This window comes from Peromyscus californicus, unplaced genomic scaffold (assembly GCF_007827085.1).
Source record: "Peromyscus californicus insignis strain IS unplaced genomic scaffold, ASM782708v3 Scaffold_12__1_contigs__length_115047231, whole genome shotgun sequence".
Taxonomy (NCBI): Eukaryota; Metazoa; Chordata; class Mammalia; order Rodentia; family Cricetidae; genus Peromyscus; species Peromyscus californicus.
In genome coordinates this window covers 66,567,849-66,593,138 of record NW_026294413.1, presented here as the reverse complement: position 1 = coordinate 66,593,138, position 25,290 = coordinate 66,567,849, and the positions used below count along the sequence as shown (strand labels likewise).

At 46.5% G+C, this 25,290-nt stretch overlaps 1 protein-coding gene and 1 long non-coding RNA gene across 2 annotated transcripts in view; both read right to left on the bottom strand.

The window, feature by feature from the left end:
- LOC128107340 (uncharacterized) overlaps positions 1-16,788 on the bottom strand; it is a 50,739-nt gene extending 33,951 nt beyond the window's left edge. The window contains exons 1-3 of the long non-coding RNA XR_008217047.1: positions 6,542-16,788; positions 5,591-5,634; positions 3,871-4,001 (exon numbers count right to left, since the gene is read on the bottom strand). This is a non-coding gene — a long non-coding RNA (uncharacterized LOC128107340). The remainder of the gene's footprint in view (positions 1-3,870; positions 4,002-5,590; positions 5,635-6,541) is intronic.
- A 37-nt stretch (positions 16,789-16,825) lies between these two features.
- Cryl1 (crystallin lambda 1) overlaps positions 16,826-25,290 on the bottom strand; it is a 121,245-nt gene continuing 112,780 nt past the window's right edge. The window contains exons 7-8 of the mRNA XM_052733108.1: positions 21,586-21,692; positions 16,826-21,220 (exon numbers count right to left, since the gene is read on the bottom strand). Of these exons, the coding sequence (XP_052589068.1) occupies positions 21,107-21,220; positions 21,586-21,692 (221 nt within the window). The 3' untranslated portion in view covers positions 16,826-21,106. The remainder of the gene's footprint in view (positions 21,221-21,585; positions 21,693-25,290) is intronic.

Below are 25,290 nucleotides of genomic sequence, written 5' to 3'. Positions count from 1 at the left end.
ATTTTATTTTTGTGCGTGTGCGCATATGTAGGGGTGTATGTGTGGAGGTCAGAGGACATGTTGTAAGACTAGTCATCTCTTTCTACCACGTTATTTCCAGGGATCAAACTCAGGTCGTCAGGTTGGGTAATAGGCACCTTTACCTCCTGAGCCATCCCACTGGCCTAGAAAAGCTTAATTAAGACCACATTAATTTAAAAAAATGTTTTAAAAATAAAACCACATTAAGATAACTTTTCACCTGCTGAGATGATCAAAATTTAAAAGACCAGGTATATTAAGTACTGACAAAGTCAGTGATCAATTGAACTCATACATTGCTGATAGGATCCAGAGTGGCACAACCATATTGGCTGATTATTTCTTGTGAAGTTACAGGTAGACTTACAATATCAAGAGAATTTAAACTTAAAAGTACCTCAAGGCCCATGTGCAGAAGTCTGGTCCCTAGACAGCAGCTCAACCCTGAGAGATGGAGCCTAGGGAAGAGGTTAGACCCCCAGGATGTGCCCTTGGGGATGTCAAGACTCTGGCCTCCCTTTCCTTCTCTTTTTGTGCCCCACTGTAAGGGACACCATTTTTCCTGCCAACTGTCTCCTAAACAACGCACTGTACTGTCACAGACACAAACCTCAGAAACCTCTAAACTGTTTACCTCGAGTGTTTTATTACAGTAACAGGAGCTGACTAACAAAAATATGATTCACAAGTCGCACTTTTAGATACAGAAATAAAAACACGTTTCTCACAATAAGACTTGTATACAAATATTCACAGAGTCTTCATTCCTAATAGTCAAAACTTTCAAGGGATACTTCCCAGGAGCCCATTGTCCATGAACAGGTGATTGAAAAACCTTGCATAGCCACCCAATAAAAACCATTTACCGCCGGGCGGTGGTGGCGCACGCCTTTAGTCCCAGCACTCGGGAGGCAGAGCCAGGCGGATCTCTGTGAGTTCGAGGCCAGCCTGGACTACCAAGTGAGTTCCAGGAGAGGCGCAAAGCTACACAGAGAAACCCTGTCTCGAAAAACCAAAAAAAAAAAAAAAAACCATTTACCATTCATTGATTTACTTCTTTTTTTTTTTTTTTTTTTTTTGGTTTTTTCGAGACAGGGTTTCCCTGTGTAGCTTTGCGCCTTTCCTGGAACTTGCTTTGGAGACCAGGATGGCCTCGAACTCACAGAGATCCACCTGCCTCTGCCTCCCAAGTGCTGGGATTAAAGGCGTGTGCCACCACCACCCGGCATCATTCATTGATTTAAAAACAAGACTTTTGATTGCATAATCATGTGTGTCTCTCAGACACATTACAATGAGAACAAAAAACCCAGACAGCCTGGAGAGTTCTCACAGGTGACTCCATTTGCACACAGTACCACAGCGGGCAACAGTCATCTCTCATGACATAGTGGGTGAGTACTTGCTGGGCCAGATGTCAGAAGGCCAATTTGCTGCCAAGGACGTGAATGGCCTTAATGCAGCGAGAGCATGTTCCACATCTGGACTGGGGTGATTTCGGTGTCAGCCACAGCACACGTGCCCAGTGTAAGGCCTTGAGTTCAAGCCCAGAAATAATTCACAGAAGCACATGCATAGCGCATGTATCTGCTGTATGCAAATTGTTAGCTGGCACACAGAAACATTTCAGTCATCCATGGAATGCTGTCTCTTCAAAGCTGGCAGGCTTTCAAGGAAACGTGTCGGGAATTGGTTCTGAGAGTTAGCATTCATCATAAAACACTGCACAGGACTGTGGTGGCTACGTCTTCATCAACTGGACCGGATTTAGAATTACCTTAGGAAACACACTGGTGGACATGCCTACGAGGACATTTCCAATGAGGTTTAACTTGGGAGAGATGACCCACCCTGAGTGTGGGTTGCGCTATCCTGTATGCTGGGTCCAGGATCGTATAAAAAGGGAAAAGCCGCCGAGTGCTCTGAGATGGAACCACGCCTTCTCACCATGATCCACCTTGTCCCTCTCAAGCTCTGAACAAAACCAGTCTTCCTTTCCTGATGACATTTTGTCATAGCAATGATAAAAGTAACAAGGACTCGTCTTTATTGGGACTCGGTGTGCAAATCTCAGTAGTCGGGAAATGACTGACTATTCAGTGGATTCTGAGACAGCCTCTGAAGTACTGAGGTCAAGCACAACATGAAATTTCCCACAGAGCGCCATTGTGCTTACAGGACTGCTGATCGAGCAGATTCAGAAAAGTTAAACACTACAGAGTGGTCTGTATTGAAATAATACGATTTCCATTGCATTTTCATGTTGAAACATTTTGGGCTATTTTTAAATAATTCATAGAATCAACTGAAGCCACGAAACAAAATGAATCTATATGTATACGTGAATACATATATATTAATTTAGAACACTAACTGTGTCATAAAACTTAAACCATATGAAATTAAAATTCACGATGATGATAATATAACATGGGCAATGTCAAAAGTTAAAGTTTTTGTTTGACTTTTTAAGTTAGTTAATAATAATAATAATAATTGTAGATGTGTATGGAGTGTGGGTACATGCAGGGTCAGAGGACAGCTCTGTGGAATCAGGTCTCTCCAGCCTTCTAAGGATTTCAGGGATAAGACCCTGGTAGAGGGGCTGGAGAGACGGCTCAGTGTTTGAGATCGCTTATAGCTCTTACAGAGGACCTGGGTTCAGTTCCCAGCACCAATATGGGGGGTTCACAACCACTCATAACTCCAGTTCCAAGGAACCCGACACCTTCTTCTGACTTCCACATATGTACATGCTTGCAGGTAAAACATTTATTCACATAAAAAATTTTTTTTAATGAAAAAGGAACCCTGAGGTCATCATGCTTGGTCAGCAAGCTCTTTGCCCACTGGCCAACACTGGAAGAGCAGTAAAATATGAGTGACTGGAGAGTTATTTGAGTGTGGTGGAATAATAAGTTAAAAACATGAAAATTCCAAAATAATAGAGAACCAAAAAGAAGTATAAATAGCATGGAAAAATAGAAACAAATAGTATGCAACAATTATAAACCAAATGTGTTGTAATTATACCACACGTTGAACGATAAAAGAAACAGTGCTTTCCAAAGTTCTATAAATGGTACATCATCCACCTGAATCAACGTCTTTTAAAAAAGAAAGCTGGGCTAGGACTGTAGCTCAGTTGGTAGAGTACTTGCCTAGCAAGCATTAAACCCTGCTCTAGATGCCCAAGTCTGCATAAATTGGCCCAGTGGTATGTGCCTGTAATCCTAGCCATCAGGAGTTGGAGGCAGCTTTGTGAAGCATTTAAGACCAGCCTGGGCTGTTACAAAGACCTTGTCTCAAAAAAAAAAAAAAAAAAGGAAAAAGAAAAAAGAAAAGGCCTTCGAGGTGGCCCAGCAGGTAAAGGGACTTGTTACTAAGTTGATGACCCGAGCTGATCTCTAGAACCCAACTGGTGGAAGAAGAGAACCAATTCCCACAAGCTGTGTTCACACACACACACACAAACACACACACACACACACACACACACACACACACACACACACACACAGATTTAGAAGGAGGAGGAGAAGGAAAAGGAAGGAAGGGAGGGAGGGAGGGAGGGAGGAAGGAAGGAGCAGCTAAGAACTTTGTATCATTTCTGGGGCTCCCGATTCAGCTGCGTGTTCACCCCCTGTCCCTGCCCTTTCACCACAAAAGGAAAAGGCAGTCTGTCCAGTCCATCCATCTGAAAGGGCGTCACATGTCACTTTTTAAAACAAAACTCATCTCATTTCCTCATCAGCCCTCACAACTCCCTGCAGAGGTAAACATGTCATGGAAAGCTAGATGTAAAAAGATGAACACAGAAAGGAAATTCTAAGGCAGTTTAAGACACACCTGGGCAGGACCCGAGCGTGACTCAGCTCCAACAGCCAACATCCCTGGTTCCAAGACAGGCATGTTTGTGCAATGCGACCGCACAGCTTCTGATAGACAGGCACTAACCTCGATACATTTCACGTCAACAGCTGGAAAAACAGAATAGAAATTATTTGTTCAAGCAATCCCATTGTTTACCATCCAAATAAAACTACCCCAAACTTCTTGTACTTCACAAAATGGTTTTTACCAATGTGTACTAAAGTAGTTTGTGTGTAAACCGAGCTCTGTTTGGAAACAAATTCAGGCTGGCCTTCCACTCACAGCAATCCTTCTGCCTCCACCTCCAAGTGCCGAGGTTGTGGGCCTGCATTAGCACATCCAGCGGTTATTAAGCTATTTAGACATTCCTTTCCGTTGAATACCTACGTATTCACCTTCTGCTAACGTGTTCCGAGCAGTGGAGATTTACCCTGCTTTATGTATAGAATAGGCCTTGATTTCTTGCAGTAGTGAAAAAACATTCCAGGGGTTGAACAGAAAGGAAACAGAGGTGGCACTGTGGGAGAGAAATGGCTAGGCTCAGAGCTGCCCTGAAAATGGAAATTAAAGAGGATCCCAGAAAGCAGGGTAACTACAAGGAAAACACAAAATCAGGTCCTTGGCTACTTTTACAAGTGTTGCTGTGTGTGTGTGTGTGTGTGTGTGTGTGTGTGTGTGTATGTGTGTGCAAGCACACGTGCCAATGCCAGGAACCTTGCAGACAGCAGGAGCCTCAAGGGTTGCAACTCCAAGTTCCCCTCAGAGTTTGGCAAACATGGCAGGCTCTTCCTGAAGAACTAGAAGGGCTGTGCCCAAGGAGTCAGAGCACATCCTGAGGCCCAGGACACGGCCACAGCCTGGACACCACCTCAAAACAGGCTTAAAGAAATCCATCGGTGACCTAATATCGGAAGTGGTGCAGTTCAGAGGCTCTATCCACACACAATTCTAAACCATAGGAACTTAAAAAATTACTAGATAGGGGAAAAAGCGAATAAACAGTAAATGAAACCCAGAACAGAGACCATAGAAGCCTGCGGAGAAGCCAGATACTGAGTTTACTTGGCAAGCGGTTGAAACCAACCTTAGATGTGTTAGAAGGGTTGAAGGAAGGAGCAGAGAGACAGACTCTGGGTGGAGCGAGGTGGGCACTGAGCTCTGAAAATACAGCTCAGGAGCTAGTGAGCCATCGGCTAGGCTTCACTGAGACCCCATAGCAGTGACAGGACTTGAAAGCATGTCAGGCCTTGTGACCCCAACACTGAGGTCTGGGGGTAGGATGGCAGGTTTGAAGACAAGCTGACCTACATGGGGCCGGCGGGTGAGAGGGTGGATTACTTCTTGAAGCACAAAGAGGAGAGAAAAAAAGAAGTTTTTAACATTGAGTAGAGATGAGACATAGTAGCGCACACTTGTCATCTCAGCACTTGGGAGATAGAGTAGGAGGGTCAGGAGTTCAAGGTCATCCCCAGCTTCATGGCAAGTTCCAGGCCAGTCTGGACAAATAAGTAAGTAAGTAAATAAGTAAATAATTAAATAGATAAATAACTAAATAAATGTCAGGGCTAGGGAGATGGCTTAGTCAGCAAGGTGCTAACTGCTCATGTGTCCAGGTCCTGGGTGACTGTCGGGCACTACCGTTTACATCTGCAACCCCAGAACAGGGCAGACAGCTGAATCCCTGGAACTCACTAACCTGTCAGTCTGAAGATGAGCTCCAGGTCCAGAGAGATATCCTGTCTTGAAAAATAAGGTAGAGAGTGGCTTAGGATATAGACCTCTGGTCTTTGGGTGGACACACATGCATACACACACAAACATACAAACACAAACATTTATATACATATACCACACATATGCACACAAACATGTACACATATATACCACATACACATATATACATACAAACAAACATGTACACACATATATCATACATACACACAAACATACATACATATATCACAAACACGCACATATCACACATACACATATAAATTCTGGCAAAATAAAGACATTTTTGGTCAAACACTGAGCAAATTTCTTGCAGATAAATCCTCGTGGTATGTAATCTTGTGTAACTATTTAAATATGCTAAGAGTCTGTAGTTGGGGATTTGTTTGTTTGTTGGTTTGTTTGACTCTTTGCACTTTGGGGACTCACCACCCAGCTCCCAAAATAAATACATGGAAACTTATTTTTACTTATAAATGTCTGGCCTTAGCTTGACTTGTTTCTAGCCAGCTTTCCTTAAACTATCCTGTCTTCCTCTGGGCCTTTACATTCTCTATTCTCTATTCCTTTCTTTCCTTCTTACTCCGAGTCTTGCTGTGTGGCTGGTCCCTGGAGTCCCCCTCTCTTCTCTTCTTCTATTTATCCTCTCTGCCTACCCGACCTGCCTATTTCTCTCTCCTGCCTCGCTATTGGCCATTCAGCTCTTAATTAGACCAATCAGGTGTTTTAGACAGGCAAAGTAACACAGCTTCACAGAGATAAACAAATACAACCTGAAAGAATGTGACACATCTTTGCATCATTAAACAAATGGTCCACAGCATAAATGAATGTAACACATCTTCAACTAATATTTCACAACAAGATTCACTACATTGTATATGTAAAATGGGTAGTTTATGGTATGTAACTATACCTCAATAAAGCTGTTTCTAAAAGCTTTGGGGATTGAAGAGGCAGTTCGGTGGTGAAATGCTTGTCTGGTGTACACCGTTTCCTTGGGTTCAATCTCCAGCACCACAAAAATAAGTAAATAAAGTAAGTTAGTAAGTAATTCTGGGGCATCTTCTTCCAGTCTTTCTCCTACTCGCTGTCTCTTTCTTGCTGAGACTTGATTTTAGGATCCCAAGTAAAACTGTTGCACGACAGTAAGAGAGATGCCGATTTCCCAGCAGATATCCCTGCCTACTGGGTGGTGACATTCTCTCCTCCTGGAGAAGAGTCCACCTGCAGAGGTGCAGACCTGAGATCATGAAAAGAAGTCCATTTAGTCAATTCATCTGTAAAGGGAGGACCGCTTGGGAGTGTTGGGCTTCTCTTTTGAGTTCTTTGCTCTTAGCTCTTCCCTTTTCAGCCTGCTTATTCATGACAGAAACATATTTATGTTATTCTTTAAAGTGAAGGGAAATTTAGGAGGCAATGGAGGGGACAGAGCTGACTTGGAAGACCTGAATTCTGGGTTTTATATTGTAAGCACCTGCTCCCTTTTTGTGTATCAAAGATAATGTACACAAAAATCCCTAGAATGGTTTTGGGTTGCAGTAGTATATGCTCAGTAAAATGGTAGCTACCATTATCAGCAGCAGCAGCAGCATTACTGGGGGTGCTATGATTTAGGTATGGCTTGAGTGTGTCTCCCCAAAAGTTCATGTGTGAGAAGTTTGGTGTTCCATGTGGTGATGATCGGGGTGGAGGAACCTTCAAGAGACAGGGTCTGTAAATTGGCCTGGAGGACTTTCTGTTTGGGAAAAAAAAATGAGATATCTCTCATGGGACCTGGTTAGTTCTCAAAGGGGTTGATATAAAAGAGCAAGAGCAGCCAGGCTGTGGTGGCGCATGCCTTTAATCCCAGCACTTGGGAGGCAGAGGCAGGAGGATCTCTGTGAGTTCAAGGCCAGCTTGGGGTACAGAGTGAGTTCCAGGACAGGCTCCAAAACTACACAGAGAAACCCTGTCTCGAAAAACCAAAAAAAGAAAAAAAAAAATAAAAAGAGTAAGAGCCTGCTCTGCAGCCCCTCCCCCTCCACTATCCTCTATAAAGCCCTCCCCCAGCTGAGGAGAAGCCAGTCCTTGCTCTCAAGCCTCCAAACACGAGAGCTAGATAAACCAACCTCTTTTCTTTGTAAGTGTCGGTTGCAGGCATTTTGTTATGGCAATGAAAACTGTACAAGATGGGGCAAAGAAACCAGAGATTAGGACTCCACCGCACCACCAGCCCCGCGAACCACATCTTAGCTCCATCTACTATGAAGGTGAAGACCAAGTAGATGCTAGATGATAAAACTGTAAAGCACTGGACCCAGAATTCTGACCTTTGATGTCTCTTCTGACTCCAATAATCTATAATTTGCATCTGACAAAGGGGTGAGGGCAAATGGTTACTGTAGTATAGAAGGCAATGAGATCTGCCAACGATCAGAGTCACTGTAGCAATTCTGATGTTATTTGTAAAGGAAGCGTGGTAGTTTAAAGGAGATCGGCCCCCATAGGCTCATATGTTTGAATACTTGGTCCCCAGTTGGTGGAATTTTGGGGAAGGATTGGGGGGTGTGGCCTTGTTGGAGGAGGTCCCTGGGGTTTTAAGAATTAAGTCATTCTCTGTTTACTCTCTCTGCCTCCTCCCTGTGATTCAGGCTGTAAGCCCTCGGCTGTTCTTGCTACCACGCTTTCACTCTGCCGTCATGAACTCTGACCCTCTGGAACTGTCAGCCCAACTAAACGCTTTCTTTATAAGTTGCCTTGGTCACACTGCTTTAGCGGGCAGTAGAAAAGTTACCAACATACACTAGTTGTATTGTGGCTGTGACCAAAATATCCAGCAGGACCATTTAAAAGAAGGAATTTTTTTTATTCTGGCTCACGGTTTCAGAGAGGTCAGCCCATGGCTGCTTGGCCCCTAGGCATGGTGGCAGAAATGTGTGGCAGAGGTGGTTCACTTCTCGGTGACAGAGACAGAGAGATAAGTACACTGGGACAAGGTACTCCCAAAGACCAGCTCCTGATGACCTATCTCCTCTAGCTAGCCCTCCCCCCCCACACACACACAACATTTCCAGAACTCTCCAAATGGTGTCACTTAGCTGATAACTGTGCCCCTGATATGTGAGTCTATGAAGGAAATGTCTTATTCAACCTGCAGCACATGCTTTCTATATAGCCTACTGTAAGTAGGCATGAAGAGAAGCTGTGTTGAGGGCCAAAGCTAACCAAGGTTTGCCGTTGTTGTTTGGTTGGTTTTCCATTTTGTTTGTTTGTTTGAGACAAGGACTATGTTGCTCTGGTTAGTCTCAAACTCACAGAGCTCTGCCTGCCACCGAGTCCTAGGGCCTGGGACTAAAGTCATACCCCATCATGCCCAGCGTTATCAGAGTTAACTAAAAAATGTTTGCTAACATGATCTTAGACCCTCTTTTTATAGTTTGAATGTCCAAATTTGTTTTGTACTATCAAAATGTTATATATACATTCCAGCCGCTAGCTTGCACCATTAGTGGACTGTAAATGGGAAAACACAGTTCCATTAATCCAACTACTTCAGAGAGAGGGGTGATGAATTTGCAGACATATAAAGAACTGCAGAACATATAAAGAACTGGAGGAGCTGAATTAAATGAATTAAATCCATCTGTCTGAAAGGGTTAAGTACCTGCCCAAAGTGCCATCGAGGTACAGGTCACTCAGCTGTAGAGAGTATTTGAGGGGACTAAGCATCTTCAAAGGAGTGTTGTTATCTTAAGCATAATGACGGTGGCCCTGACACTTGGCAAGCTGCCCAGTTCAGGTGGCTTGTGCGTTCCCACATCACCATAGAAAGTTTTCTCAGTTCCTAGTGTCATGTTAATTATTGGTTCCGTTTTCAAAGATTAACTCATGTCAAACAGAAGCTTCTCCTGTGAAAGATGAACTTTCTGTTCAAATCATTTTCTCAGTCAGATGCAAGAGCTCTGGCTTCCAGATCCCACAGTGATCACTAAAAAGCCTTTACTTTCCCCCCTTCGACGTGTTAGAATTCCAGGTCTCTACGTCTGTGAGTATGAATCTCTGACTTGACTCGAGCAGGCTGCATCTTTTCCTAGTTGAACTTGATACAAGACATTTCTAAAGGGGCATCGTTCACTGCCGTCAGTCCGCTGTCCCTGTGTCCTCCTCACAGGAAACGCCACTCCCTCAAAAGCACAGCCCGTGACAAAAACCACACAGCAGAGCTCTGAGATTTGTTACTTAAGAAACGCTGTCAAGGACCAGAGAAGGTGTGACAGACATCACAGAAGGGACACTTGGAATCCAGTGTGAGACTTCAGGAGACAGACCTGAGTCAGTCTGAGAAAGGACTTCCGAACACCAGGTGTGACTCTGTAGAAGGGCACTTGCCTAATATGCACAAGGCCCTGGGTTCGCACCCCCAGAAGGAAAGAAGGGAGGAAGGGAGGTAGGCCTTCCTAAGTCAGTGTCATCTCAGATCACGTGGGCAGCCAGGAGATAGGAATAACTTGTTCTCCATAGATTTCCAGAGTTGTTGGTTTGACCATGCAATTGCAGCTGCGCACGGGCCTTAGCTGACATTCCTGGGCCTGCCCCTGCAGAGGATGATTTAGAGGATCCGAGGACCCCTGAGGAGTCTGGGAATGAAAAATCTGTATTGTCAACAAATGTCCAGGTGGGTTGAATTCCCCCTCAAGGTAGCTTCATAACCCTTGGTTTGTACATTTCTTCTCTCATTCTCTGACATGAGAGACTGTCGTCACAATAACAGAGAGGTGTGGCCGACACAGGGTTGGCCTGAGGATTGGGAGCCCACTGGCTGGTGGGTGGTGCCTTCAGGCCAGTTTTAGAGGACAAGATTCTCTTTAGAAAGAATTACACATTTGATTTAGCCCAATGTTTTAAACTATTAGTTTAGTATGTAATCCATATATAAATAATATGATACTTGATGTCCTTTTTAATTTACTGTCTTTTCGTTTGCTGGGGTACATGTCAACCGGTCTTGCAGCTATGGCATAATGACAGCTTGATGACAGGGAGCTTCCGTCTCACAAAGCCCTGGGGGCGGGGCGGGACTTGCCGATATTTTTGTGCTGGAATTGACAGAAAATTGTGTTTTCCCATTTCTTTTTATGCTGATTTTTGTTTATGATTGGATTTGGGGATGAATGTTATGAACTCTTATAAATTTACCCCAGAATAGTTAACACGATTGAATTTAAGCATTTCAGGAAGGTTAACACACAGTGCCCTAGAGAAACCTCCTGGGCCTGGTGTTTCTCTTTGGGGAAGGATTTGACGTTCAGCTTTGTCATAGTTGTTTGGTGCGCGCATGTGCGCGCGTGTGTGTGTGTGTGTGTGTGTGTGTGTGTGTGTCTTTTGAAACACAGTCTTGCATAGCCCAGGTTAGCCCTAAAGTCTTGCTCTTCTTGCTTCTGTCTCCCACTACTGGGATTACAGGATGCACCACCGCACTCGGCCATGACTCCTCGTTTTGTTTAAGAATCATACCAAGGTTTTTAAAATTTTGTCTTCTAGAATGAATGTTAAGAAGTATATTTTCTATGAACTTATTTCCCCAAAAATGTTGCATTTAATTAGCCTAGGTATGTTGTTTGTAATATTGTCTTTCCTTTGAATGACTACAGAATTTGAGGCTGACTTGAGGGTATGTGTGCCACTGACAGACCTCTCCTGTCACTGGGCCCCTCTTACCACACTGCCCGGATCTGTCTGTATTTGAGGTATTTTTTTTTCCCCTTTAGAGGGATAGTTTTAAACTCTATTGCTACTTGAGAAATGCTGCGGAGGACCAAAAAGAAGACTTGAGAGATATCAGAACCGAGGGTGACACCTCAGGAGACAGACTTGACTCATTCTGGGAAAGGACGTCCTTGGGTGGGAGTGGCTCTGTAGAGGAGCATTTGCTTAGCACGTCGTTTTGTTTCATTTGCTGAATGAAACATCAGATAAAACTCAGATAAAAGCATCAGATAAAAGCATCAGATAAAACTCAGGGTGAAGGGAGGCTTCCCCACTACAGTGTGTCTGGTGAAGGGAGGCTTCCCCACTACAGTGTGTCTGGTGAAGGGAGGCTTTCCCCACTACTATAGTGTGTCTGCGTCCCTGTTTGAACTTCTAGTGTCACCTCCTCCTGGACTCCTTCCCGTCTCTCTGCCAATCCTTGATGCTCCACTCGACCGGGGCCTTCATTCTGTCCCACAGCTGGGGCACTCCGCACCCCCAGGTGACTGATGCAGCTCCTCATAGTCATAGAATCTAAACACGCTAGAGTCTCAACAAGTACTTGTTAAATAAACTGATGACTAGTCTCTCAACTTCTGGCTACTCCTAGTAATGACTATCATAGATAGATAGATAGATAGATAGATAGATAGATAGATAGATAGATAGATAGATGATTGATAGATAGGTAGATACGATATGATAAATGATGTGATATGATATGATATATATCTCCTACCGGCACAGAAAATATAAAATAAGACTGTAAGGATAGGGATGTGTACTCTGAAAATTCCCAGGAGGGACATACCATCAAACAAAGATGCTCTCAAACTGCCAGACTGTACCAAAAATCTCAAGAGCCAATAGGACAGCGTCTCAATTGACAAAGATGGATGATGCCCACATCCCTGAGTCATAGATACAGCCCATTAAAACATATGTCCCTCAGCTTATACTACTAATGAACTTAAAAGCCTCATTAATCACCTTTATTCCAGTAACTACTAACTCACATTGGAAATGCAAATAAATGAAAGAATTCAGCATCTTACCCACTTTTCCTGTGCTGAGCATACCTCAGGGTAACCAAATATTTAAGGAGGATACATTTTACTGTGTGCATTCCTACTGATGGATTGAGAATGGCTGGAGCTGGGGAGTAGCTCTGTGGTAGAGCACCGACTTAGTATCCACAAGGTCCTGGGTTTAATTCCCCAACACAAAGCAAGCAAATAAAAAAGGAACCATGGTTGGCCTAAGGTCAGCAAAGTGCTTGCCAAGAGGAACTGATTTTAATTCCCAAGACCCATCGAAAATCCAGGTGTGCAAGAGGTGCACACCTGCAACTCCAGCACTAGGGGACAGAGACAAGAGGGTCCTGGGGGCTCCCCGGCCAGCTAATTTAGCCAAATCATGGATCTCCAGGTTCAGTGATGGACACTGTCTCACAAAATAAGAAGAACAAAGATGAAGAAGGCAAGTGATGTCGACCCCTGGCTCTACACACATGTACAGATAGATGCACGTATACCTGACACACACACACGTGCATAAACATGCACAGCACACACATGTACACACACACACACACACACACACACACACACACACACACACACAACACTGGAAGTTCAAACAGTTGGAACACCCCCCGAGCTCACATACCTGCAGCCTCCTTACACTCAGAGATGTCTCCAAGCCAGGGTTCCGACCTCGCTGGGGACCTGTATGTCTCTTTTTCACACCTGTACGCATCATTTAGCCTCCACACAGAAATGCAAGAGAAAACATTTTCTGTCTAAATTGCCACATGGTCAGGCATCTTCCTGTGACTCCCCCCAAAAGTCCTGAGGGATGAGGGACATGTTCAGATTTCATGTACATTTCCCAATCAGCTCCAGTGATGTAAGAGAAGTGGAGTTATTTGGGGGAACTATTCAGGTGAGGGGGAAAAAAAAGTCAGCAAAACCCCAAACGCTGTATGACTTCTCTGAGAAACCAAAATGAAAAGGCAGTTTTTCCCCAAAAGACATCATTTGAGGATCATTTGAGATATTCATGTGTTATGGAGAAAGGCAGCCCTGAGCACTGATCAGGCAGGAGCCACAGAGCAGCCTCAGCTTGGCTGGCTGACCACCATGCAAGGCCATTTCCTAAGGGTGGACAAGCCAGAATTCTAGTTAGGAAAGTGCATTCCAAGTCAGAGTGCTGGAGAGTGACAGAGAGGAGGTGACATTTGCACCTGAACAACTCACAATGCAGAAAGTCAAAGGCCAAGGAAGGGCTAGAGGTGGCCTATCTGTACCAGCGACACATGAGCTCCCTCCTGCCCACCTGGGGGAGCACCTTTTCACCAGGAAGACGAGGTGCGGATGGGCAGTTTGATGGAGGCCTGGTCCTCCACAGGCCCTGGCTCTCTTCCCTTCTACCTCCTTTCAAAGGATTTGGGGACAGAGTGGCAGATGTCCTTATGACATTGAATGTCCTATCTGTACAGAGCCTTCTGGGCAGCTTAATGTGCTCCCTTTAAGGCTGAGTTGTGGTTTTGGCAAATCTGGTTACCTTTTACCTCCACATCTGACTCAGCTCTTAGAGCCATGAGAAACAATGGCTGACTAAGCCTCCTAGCCTGTGGTCTGCATTACTCGGAGCCAGGCAGCAGGTGAAAGTCACAACCACAAGTTTCTTGGGGTTGGGGGTGTGGCTCAGTGATAGAACCCTTTGCCTAGCATGCATGGTATCCCAAGTTTGAACCCCAGAGCCACCAAACTTGCTTTCCTGTTAGTTTTATCTTGCGCTGTCGGCCCTGAAAAGCGACACTGACGGGGATGGTGTGGAACCCTGCTTGGAGCTTCGTCCCCTCAACTGCCAACGAGAGATGAGAAGGACCCACAGCCCTCTCCAAAGTCACCCCGACCGCATGGGGAGGCACAGATAGTGTCTCCAGCAGTGTTGTTAGCAGGGTGGGAAAGGCCAGACTCACACCACACAACATGTAAAACCACGAGGGGCTAGATGCTGCTGAGGCCATTCCCGTGCTCCTGCGGCCCTTAACTGTATCACTCTGCCCACCCACAGCTGCTATCTACGGGACTTGTATCATAAGCCCCAGACACTGCGGCAATTATATTATCATCTCACTTCAACATAAGACACCAAGACCCCAGCAAGAAAGGGCCGGGAGGGTTGGGCAACCTGCTCAGAGCTAGCTACCTGCTGCAGAGGGCAGGCAGTCTGGCCCCAGAGCCCAGGCTTCTAACCTCTGTGTTCTGTGACTTCTCCAAGCCAGCCACCAGCCAGAGGTGTGTGACACCGATCTTCAAGTCCAGGCTACAGTGTTCTCGTGTACCATTGGCTGTGGCATGTTTCCCGCTCTTTGGAAGGGGACCATCTCTTCACTCTCTCAGGGAATCTGTTCTCAGGCTAATCCACCCTCTCGTCAGAATTCATGACTGTGTGAATGCAGAATGTGTCTTGAGGCAAACATCAGACCCTGAGACTAGTCCGACCCCAACATGTCCCCATCGTCGAAGTCCCATTGATTGGAGCTCTTGTTTGTAATAAAGAATCACATTCTGCCTCGTCGGTCTCCCTCTAATCTTCCTGCTCTACTCCCCAACTCTCCTGGTGCCTCCAGGTTGCTTCTGCTCAGGCTCCTCCTTCCCACTTCAGCCTGTAGCCAGTGTTTGCCTATGTGTGCCTTCCCAGAGCAGAACACTGCCTACGTTCTCCTTGTCCATATCCCAGAGAGGCCTGCCAGCCCTCCAACACTGAGTGGACCTTCAGCAACCACACACCATGGAACTCCAGTGCATTCCCTGGCCAGCGATCTCTGTACTAGGTAGTTTGTGTATCTAGTCATTTATCTTGGTTTCCTATCTCCCTCACTGTTGTGTGAAAGGCTTTTCCTGGAGAAGCTACAATGCACATGCCTATTCACCCCAGAAAAGGAGCCCACTTCAGACCAAAGTAATGATTGCACTGAAGCCCAACCTGAGTTTGAATTGTAGTCACTAGCAGGAGGAAGGGTGAGGGGTCCCTTACAGGAGCAGGGATGACTCAACAGCAGCTGCACCACCCCCAAAGTCCCCACCGCCAACATGGGAGATCTCTCATGAAAACTGCATCCCTGGATTTTTTTTTACAACCTAGAGGCAGCTCAACAGGTCCAAGAAACTCTCTGCAGCTGGTCCCCACTTACTGCTTCCATGACCTTGGAGAAGGGCTGTAAATTTTTTTTTCTTCGTCTTTTTGAGACAGGGTTTCTCTGTGTAGCTTTGCAGCCTTTCCTGGAACTCACTCTGTAGCCCAGGCTGGCCTCAAACTCACAGAGATCCGCCTGCCTCTGCCTCCTGAGTGCTGGGATTAAAGGTAGGTGCCCCCACCACCCAGTCAATTTCATCTTTCTTGAGCATTAAAGTCTGTTTACTTCCTTATTGAACTTCTCCTCTCCCCCCCCCATCCTGTTTAATTTGAAGGATACTGCTCTAAAACTCTACCTAGAATACAATAAGCTTCCTGAAGGTGGGGTGCAGGAACTAGAATAAATAAATGGTGATGGTAGTGTTAAAGATACTGTGATGGTGGTGATGCTAAGGAGGATGGTGGTGATGCTCAGGAGGATGGTGGTGATGCTGAGGAGGATGGTGGTGATGCTGAGGATGGTGGTGATGCTCAGGATGGTGGTGATGCTCAGGATGGTGGTGATGCTCAGGAGGATGGTGGTGATGCTGGGGGGGGAATGGTGGTGGTGGTATTTAGACAGTGGTAGTGGTGCTAGCAGAAGTGATTGATAGTGATGATGGTGTTTGTGGTGGTATTGAGACGGTAGTGGTGCGTTAGTAAGTTAGATGTTCAGTAAGATCTTGGGTGGGACCCCAGTACTCTGAACTTAGAACATCTATTGTATGTCAAGATACTTGGGCTCTTCACTGCATACAACTGACCCCATCTACACATGGTTTCATTAGTTTATAAACACTGAGGTCTATCACACACATGAAGCAAGCCATGGGAGGGTGCTGGAGGTCATGTCCTTCAAACTTTGGTCTTGAGTGATAGGAAGTCCCAGAGTAGGGAGAGACTCAACATTAACAGCACCCAGGTTTTTAGTATAAGCATAATATATGCTTGTGGTGAAAGAATACAAAGGAAAAAATACACACACACTTAGAACCATCCAGAAATAAGCAATGTTATCATTTTGAGGCCTTTCCTCCTAGGTGTTTTTTTTATGAAAATCTCTGTGTATAAACAGGTTCCTCTCGGAGACATAAGATGAAGGCAAACTGGCAAGTTGAGCACAAGATCCGGCCACACCACCCATCCAACTCCTCAGCAGAGAGGCGCCTTCCAAGTACACCAGAGAGGGTGGCTATGAGGGGCCACCATCCAGAATGCACTTGGTCTACATCTCCGACTCCTCCCTCCACCCTTTCGTTTACTCTTTCTTGTGTGTGTGTGTGTGTGTGTGTGTGTGTGTGTGTGTGTGTGTGTGTGTGTGTGTGTTCATACCACAGAACACAGTGTGCATGTGGAGGTCAGAGAAGAGTTTGTGGGAATCAGTTCCCTCCTTCCCCCTTGTGGGTCCCTGGGATCAAAGTCAGGCTGGCAGACTTGGCAGTAAGAGCCTATAAGCTGCGGAGCCATTACACAGGCCCTTGCTTTGCTTGTATCTACGCAATCAGTCTTTAGCCGTCTGCCTGCTCTGCTGACTGATTTGTCTGTTTATGTTTACATTCTTTACTACAATGTAAGGTCTACATGGACAGTTTTCTTTCCTTTTTATTTTTCTTGCCTGCTTTATTCTTTGCTCCATCTTCAACATTTGAAGTGGATCTTGACATATGGCATATTCAATAACTGTTAAGTGAATCCACTAAAAATTAATAAATTTCAAACACATAAAATTAATAAATTTCAAACAAATTGTGATGGCTGATATGACAGTCTTGGACATTCATGTGGCCACCTCAGCTGGATGCAAAGCCACTAGCTCCATCACTGTGTATGACAGGACAATGCAGTCACTGTTAAACACAGGGTACAAAGCAAGGCCATGCCAAAAACTAGCCTAGTGGTGAAGGTGGCCACAACACAGGAGGGCTGCTCCCACTAAGATAGGTGGAGCAGACCTGCATCAGACCTTTGGGCCCATCTGAAGGTACAGATGGACTCTTCAAGGTCCTTGACGCTCATTCAGCAGACAGAGTAGTTCTCTCAGCTCCATGATCCCCCTATCCCAGGTTCCTGAGTGCTGGGATTACAGACATGTGGCTTTTAGAACAGAAATAAAAGAGGTATGCATGGTGATAACACCTATTATCACAGTTTCTGGAGGCTGAGGCAGAAGGATCAAGAGGTCAAGGTCAGCTTAGCTGTGTAGGACCTGGTCTCAAAACAGTTATAGAAATCTTTTGATCCTCCGGCAAAAGCTGAGCAGTAATTGTAGGCATTCTGTGTTAGCATCCCTAACAGGGCGATTGTATGGCCTTGGTACACACAGACACTGTGGGTGCTCTGGGAGACACTGGGTTCAGAGAGCAGAAAATGAGGAATTGAGTACATTCATCATGCTGATGCAGATTTATGACTTTGCAACCCCGACAAAATGATTCAGAAACTAGTCAGGATGGTGTCTTATTGGGCAGGTCCTTCTAATTCCCTATTTTTTTTTTTTCACAATAGTAATTTGAAATACAGAAATCCATCAATGAAGGCCCAACAATATTACCTGGTCATTACAGTCCCCTGTTACAACGTGGCAAGGGGAACACTTAGTTTAATCCCAAACCAGATCTCAGTCTACTTGTGAAAAAACATCAGACAACCAGAGACTGGAATTCTTCAGAAATGTCAAGGCTGTGAGATGCAAAGCCAGACAGAGGAGCCTGGGCAGGCAGGAAACAATGTGTGAAGTGGCATCCTCTCCTTTGCAGCTTTGGACCCAATAGCCCAGGTGGAGGAAAGGGTATCCACTGACCCATCAGAGCAAGCAGGCTCTTTCACAGCAGTCCCCAGCCTGCCAAACTGGGAGCAGAATACCCTCCCCCGTGACAGTTCCTCTAACAGATGTGGTTCGTGGGGTCTGTGTGAAGCTGGGTTCACAATCTCCCCCGTAGCTCCATGTCTGACCAAACTCTGACTCCTGCCAGCTGCTTCCAGAACCATCTTCCTCAAGCGGGGTCTATGCTCCCTACTATTTGTTCTCAAGTTTGAACTAGTTGCTATTTCAGTTCTGAGGTGAGGGTCAGCATTTGTATACCTTATCAGTTCCTCACTATACGTTGTGATGGCTACCAGACCACAAAACCTTTCTGCTGCCATATCAGGTCCTTCCAGTAGCCATAGGATTGATTCTAGGATCTGAATGGGTACCAAAATCCACAGATGTTCAAGTCCCCTATATAAAATGGCCCCACATTTGCAGAGAACCCACACACATCCTTCTGCATACTGTAAGCCGTCCCTAGATGATTCATAATAGCTAATACAATGTAACTGCTGTGGAAATGGCTGCCACGCTCCACAGCTGTGACCATGGTGAGGGGAAACATTCGTACATGTTGCTTTTCAGAACTTTCTAGAATTCTTTTCCCAATATTTTTGATCTCCATTTGGCCGAATTCCTTAGATTCTGAACCTGTAGCTATTTCCGAACGTGCCTGACATTCGCCCAGGAAGACACAACAATGAAAATAGGAAAATATAATTTAGACATACAATAAAAACCAATATTTCCAAGTTGGTGCCACCTTCTGTCCCCTTGCCCTAGCAGTGCTGCCCAGAACAAGTGAGCACCCCTGCCTGGCACGCCTAGGCCTCACTCATGTAGTCTCAGGCCCAGCAACCTACGTGCCCAGCCCTTCCAGGACTCTTGTGGCTCATCAACACCAAGAGCCGGGCAGATCATGAGTGGTAGCCACGCTGAACTAGGTCCCCCTCATGTGGGTGTCCAGGCAAGGTCTGGGGGCTGCACGGCCTTCTGGACTCAGGGAGGATGCAGGCAGCTCGGGGGACAAAGCTGTGACTCTGTAACAGCACTGGGAAGTGCCTTGAAGGGAGGGTGGAGGAGCCTCAGCTGAGGAGACGCCAAGGCCCTGCTGTTGGTGAAGCAATGAGCTCAGAAAAAGATGGAGTCACCAGAGCTGAAGATCTATCTGGAACTCCATCAGGCAAAGACAAAGAGGAGGCCTTTCAGGGTTCAACACTTCCTTTCCATCCTGTCTTCCCGGCGAAGTTTTCAAACACGGGACATCTCCTGCCCTGCCTCTCACTTTCTGACCCTGCACTCTTCCCAGCCGTGACAGGCAGCTCCTGCTTGCAGGCATCCCCAGTCCACTGCCCCATAGCCTCATATCCTCACTGCAGGCTTGCATCCAGTCTGGTCCTTTCTGCTGTCAGAGTGAACTTGTGAGACCCTGACCTGATCCAGTGCTGGGAGAGAGAGGTCTAACCACTGGTCCGGGGGTTCATCCTGATCAGGTTGGTTGGGGCCTCTCTGCAGAGTACTCTCCTGGCCACAGTGAGCTGAACCATTCTAAGCATAGCCTGTTTGGACCCCATGCTCTTCCTCTGCTGGCAGGCACTGGCTGACTCCTGTGATCCACTCAGGCTCACAGCCCACCTCCTTGAGGCTTCCCTTGCAGGGCCTCTCAGTGTTACCATGTTCCTCCATGGACATGAGCCTCGGGGCATGGAACCTGCTGCGCGGTCACTTTGATTCATGGTAACCCCAGATCTTTAGCCATTCGGTGTGGGCTGAGAACACGGGGGTGCGCTGATTAAGACTCACAAGCTAGCGAAATGACCTAATCAAACTCACTGCTCTCCACACCACAACGGCCTCCACCCTGAGGAAATGCGGCTCCCTACCTCATGACACTGAGACTCCCACCACCCAAAACCGCAAGGCCAGTACCTTGTCAGAGCTGTTGGGAAGCCCCGTAATGGTACCCAGCAATCCGAGTTGCCACGGAGAGATGCACACACTGGTGTCCTCGGAGTGCCCTGGAAGCTTGTGCCAGCAACAGACTTCATGTTGAAGGAGGTTCTAGACATGACTGTTCAAACTGGTATCTTTTCTGCAGAACTCTACACCATTTCATTTACTGCAGCAGACATGGCTGGGCAGCCCACAATGCTCCTTAAACATACCTGGCCAGAGGACCCCAGGGCACAACTGAACTAGCTTGGGAAAGCACTGGCCCAAACTGGAGGACTGTTTGCACATTTATTTAGTGTGTGTGTGTGTGTGTGTGTGTGTGTGTGTGTGTGTGTGTGTGTGTATAGAAAATGCCTGTCCTCATGGAATCAAAACTTTTAATCAGAATATTTTTTATTCAAACTGAAGGTGATTGCTTCATAATGCAGGGTCACAGGACACTCAGAGTGGGATTAGAAAATGATTACAAAAATTCTTTTGAAGTGGATTAAGATAACAGGAAATTGCAATCATCGCCTGGAAATGCCTGTGTAATCACACTGGAAAGAAGAGGTGAAGATCTTCAGCCTGTTTGCCCAGGGGCAGGAAACCCACACCTCAGAGCCCAAGCGGTGCTCTGATAGCCCAGTGCAGGGTCAGGCGGGAGTGACCAGAAGACACTTGGTGTCCACAGCTGCTCACAGTGAAACACAGAGGAGCAGACCTGGTCTTCAGGCCGGCTTCCTGGGTTTCTCGGTGCTGCACAGGGATTGGATCTTCTCATCTTGCCAAACAGAGCTTCCCAGGAAGGAGTGATGGAGGAATTTACTGGGGCTGCACCTGGTTCTTCAGCTGGGCCAGTTTCATGAGACAGTCATCTCTCCACTGCCTTCTGGCAGCTAAGTGTTCGGGGTCATCAGGAACCTTCATGCACATGTCCTGGGAGAAGGACGGGGGAAGAAAAACAGAGAACACACTCAGAGGAAATAATCTGCCAGGAGTCTCTCCTATTTATGCCAGCTGTGTGTATTCAGCTTCCAAAGACACAGAAGCGCAAACCCCACAGCTAGTTAATACAAACTCCAGCTCTCCAGAGATCCCCAAGACAAGTCACAATGAGCCGCTGGCCACCATCACCTTAAGGTATCCTGGAGACCAGGATGCAACTATGGGCAGTCAGGAAGAAGCGGCCATCTGAACCAAGGGTCAAGACTGCAGCTACTGACAAAGCTCCACCCGCAGATGGCACAGGAGGGAGATGGCCAGTACGTGCCAGCTTGCATGCCCCTGGGTAGTCCACATACCTGGTTAACTTTCTCCACTGTGGTCCCTGAGAACTCTGGAACAGGACCAAAAGTTTTGAGGACACGCTTCATTCCATCACTGTATCTGTCACAGTAGCTTACCACACCTGAAATGGCGTAAAAACAGGAACTCACAGATCAGCACCACATTCTGTAACTCCAAACTGAGACCCCATACAGAAGGAAAAAAGAATCTACAGAAACAAGGTGGAAGGTGAGCAACCTGCTGGCCGGGGCACGCAGAACCCTATCCTAGCTTTCTGGAAACGAAAATCCTGAAGAGCACTGGGTTCCTTAGGCCTGCCATGTGTCCCACATCAGGGCATCTCGGGGGCCCTTGGTCAGTGCATCTCGGGGGTCCTCGGTCAGTGCATCTCGGGGGCCCCCGGTCAGTGCATCTCGGGGGTCCTCGGTCAGTGCATCTCGGGGGTCCTCGGTCAGTGCATCTCGGGGGTCCTCGGTCAGTGCATCTCGGGGGCCCCTGGTCAGTGCATCTCCCCTTCATTTCTCTTTTTCCCTTGCCTCCCACCTTCTTTTTTTTTTTTTCTTGCTGATACAAGAGCTCGTGTAGCCCAGGCTACATAGATGACCTGGAATGTCTGGTCCCACATCCACTACTGAAGTGCTGGGATTATAGGCATGTGCTACCACTCCTGCTTTCTGTGGAGCTGGGGATCCAACCAAAGGTTCCATGAATGCTAACTAAGTACATCTCCAGGCTCCTCTCCTTCCCCGACCCTCCTTTTTAGCGACAGAGTTTCACTCCATAGCCCACAATGGCCTTAAACTCAGGACAATCCTCTTGCCTCAGCCTCCCAAGTGCTGCCACCACAGGCATGAGTTATCATGAATGGCTTCAATTCATTCTTCAAGAACCCAGATGTCAAAACTCCAGTCACTTCCTCCTTATCACACACTTGAGCCTCAAGGTCAGGTTATGCCTTATCTGGTATTTACGAGGTGGTAAGACCTGCTCCAGGGCTGTATTTATCACTCGCTACACTTCCATCAGGAGGGCTGGAGCCAGGCCTGCAGCCCTGTGCATAGGCTGTCCCAGCCCTGCCCGGCTGACCAATTTCTCCACTGCAGGGTTTTGGTGGAGAAATGAGTGAGGAGGAGGAGGGGGGGCACAGTCAGTACAGTAGCTGCAGGGCCGTGTGGGCTGAAGCCAAGGTTAGACGCAGAACCCCGTGAGCTCTGCCTGGTCTAGCCTGGGTACTGTGGTATTGTGTTCCCCCAAATATTATGCATGCTAATAAACTTATCTGGGGTCAGAGACAGAGCAGCCACAATATTAAACATAAAGGATAGGCAGTGGTAGCACACGCCTTTAATCCTAGCATTCCAGAGGCAGAAATCCATGTGTTCAAGGATACAGCCAAGCATGGTGACTCACACCTTTAATCCCAGAAAGCAAGCCTTTAATCTCAGGGAGTGGTGGTAGAAAGCAGAAAGGTATATAAGGTGTGAGGACCAGAAACTAGAAGCATTTGGCTAGTTAAGCATTCAGGCTTTTGAGTAGCAATTCAGCTGAGACCCATTCTGGATGAGGACTCAGAGGCCTCCAGTCTGAGGAGACAAGACCAGCTGAGGATCCGGCGAGGTGAGGTAGCTGTGGCTTGTTCTGTCTCTCTGATCTACCAGCATTGACCCCAATAACTGGCCTCGGGTTTGATTTTATTAATAAGAACTTTTAAGATTCATGCTACAGGGTACCTTTCTGAAGAGTAGCCACCTGCTCCAGGGCACTCAATTCCCTCCTCTTCCCCTATATGCTGAGCCTTGGAGCTGCAAGAGTAGGCACAGGTTACAGACAAGATAAGCCAGAAGCCAGGTCTAGGATCCCAGAGGCCAACGTGTCTGTAAGTCCTGGCTATGCTGACTCTGGCACATTTTTCCCCTTTTGTAATGCTGGATATGAGTTGTACCACTGAGCTATCCCTCAGGCCCATGTTCAGCCTTCCAGAGCCACAAAGTCTCAGCAGTGGGTCACTGGAACACAAATAAAATTGCAGAATTTGCACAGCCCCCAAAGCTTGCTCTCATCTACCCCATGAAGACTGTACGCCAAAGAGTCTTTGAAAAAAAGAAAATGTTTAGAAATGTGTGTGTGTGTGTGTTGAGACTGTGTCTCATGTAGCTCAGGCTGGCCTCAAACCCACCTTGTAGCCAATGCTGGCTTTGAACACAGTCCTTCCTATTTCTACTTCCAAAATGCTGGAATTGCAGGCAGGCACCCTCCACACCCAGCTCGAGAAACTGTTTTGAAGGGTAAAATATTAAAGCCAACAAAAAATTCTGTCATCAACACCTGCAGTTAACCAGTGGCTGGTTTTTTAAAGAGAGAGCTCACTGCATTCAGGCTAGCTCTCGGCAGTCCAGAACTCTGCAAGCTCCTGTAAATGTCCCAGCCATGTTCAGTCTTCTCAGGTGGTTTAGAATTGCCAGAGACCAGAAAACCAGGTAAATACATCTTTCCCTTAAGAAATCAAGCCTTTGTTCTACTTTTCCTATCTGTTCATTTATTCACACTAACAATAATAAAATCTAGACACAACTACAATGTATTCATTTGGAGTTGGGGGGCAAGAGACACAGAATTGAATATATTTGAACGATGTTAAATGATGACAAGTTAGTCAGCTTCCATCATTATGACAAAATTCCTAAGATGTGTCAGGAAGGTGGTGGGACCTGCATCAGGCTGTGCTCATCACTCATCTGCACTGCCATCAGGAGTGCTGGAGCCAGACTGCCTGAACCACACCGTGCACGAACTCTCCAAGCCGTGCTGGCCCAGCTCAGCCAAGCTGATGGATTTCTCCATCGCTTTGGGCTTGCAGCAAGCAGAGCATCATGGCGGGGAACACATACATGATGGAGAAAAGCTACTCACCTCATGATGACCAGGATACAGAAAGAACGAGGCCAGCCTCCCAATAGCCCATTCAAGGGCACACCCCCAGTGGTCTAACTTGTTTCTGAATGGGCCCCGCCTCTTTTAAAACAAATTTATTACGTGTGTGTGTGTGTGTGTGTGTGTGTGTGTGTGTGTGTGTGTGTGACACTGTGTGTGTGTGACACTGTGTGTGTAGGTCAGAGAACAACTTGTGGGAGCTGGTTCTCTCTTTCCACTATGTAAGTTCTGGGGGTCAAATTCAGGTCCTCAGGCTCGGTGGCCAGCCCCTTTACTCCTGAGCCACTGAGATGGCTCAGGATCCCATCTCTTAAAGGGCCCATGCTCCTTCCCAAATAGCACCATAGGCTGATCACCAGGTATTCCACACAGAGTCTTTGGGAGACGTTTAAGACCCAAACCATCACAGAAGAAAGTGAGAAAATTGATTGTAGCTGCATTTTGAACCAGCTTATAGGGAAAATGGAGCCCATGCCCCTCTCTGGAGCCAGCTCCATCTCCCCAGCCAATGGAAGCAGCGATCTGAAGGGATGGGGTACACAGACCACATTTTATCTATGGGTCACTTTACATTCCTTCAACAAATGTTCATCTTCCACCATCCTGAAGTCATTCCAATCTCACAGAGACTTTCTAGAACTTTCTCTACTGCCTTTTATAAAACTCCTGAAAATTTAAAGGGATGTTTCTCTTATTTTGTAGATGTATTTATATTTTCATTTTATGTGTATGAGTGCTTTGCCTGCCCATATGTATGAATAAGCACTATGTGCATGCTTGGTGCCTGT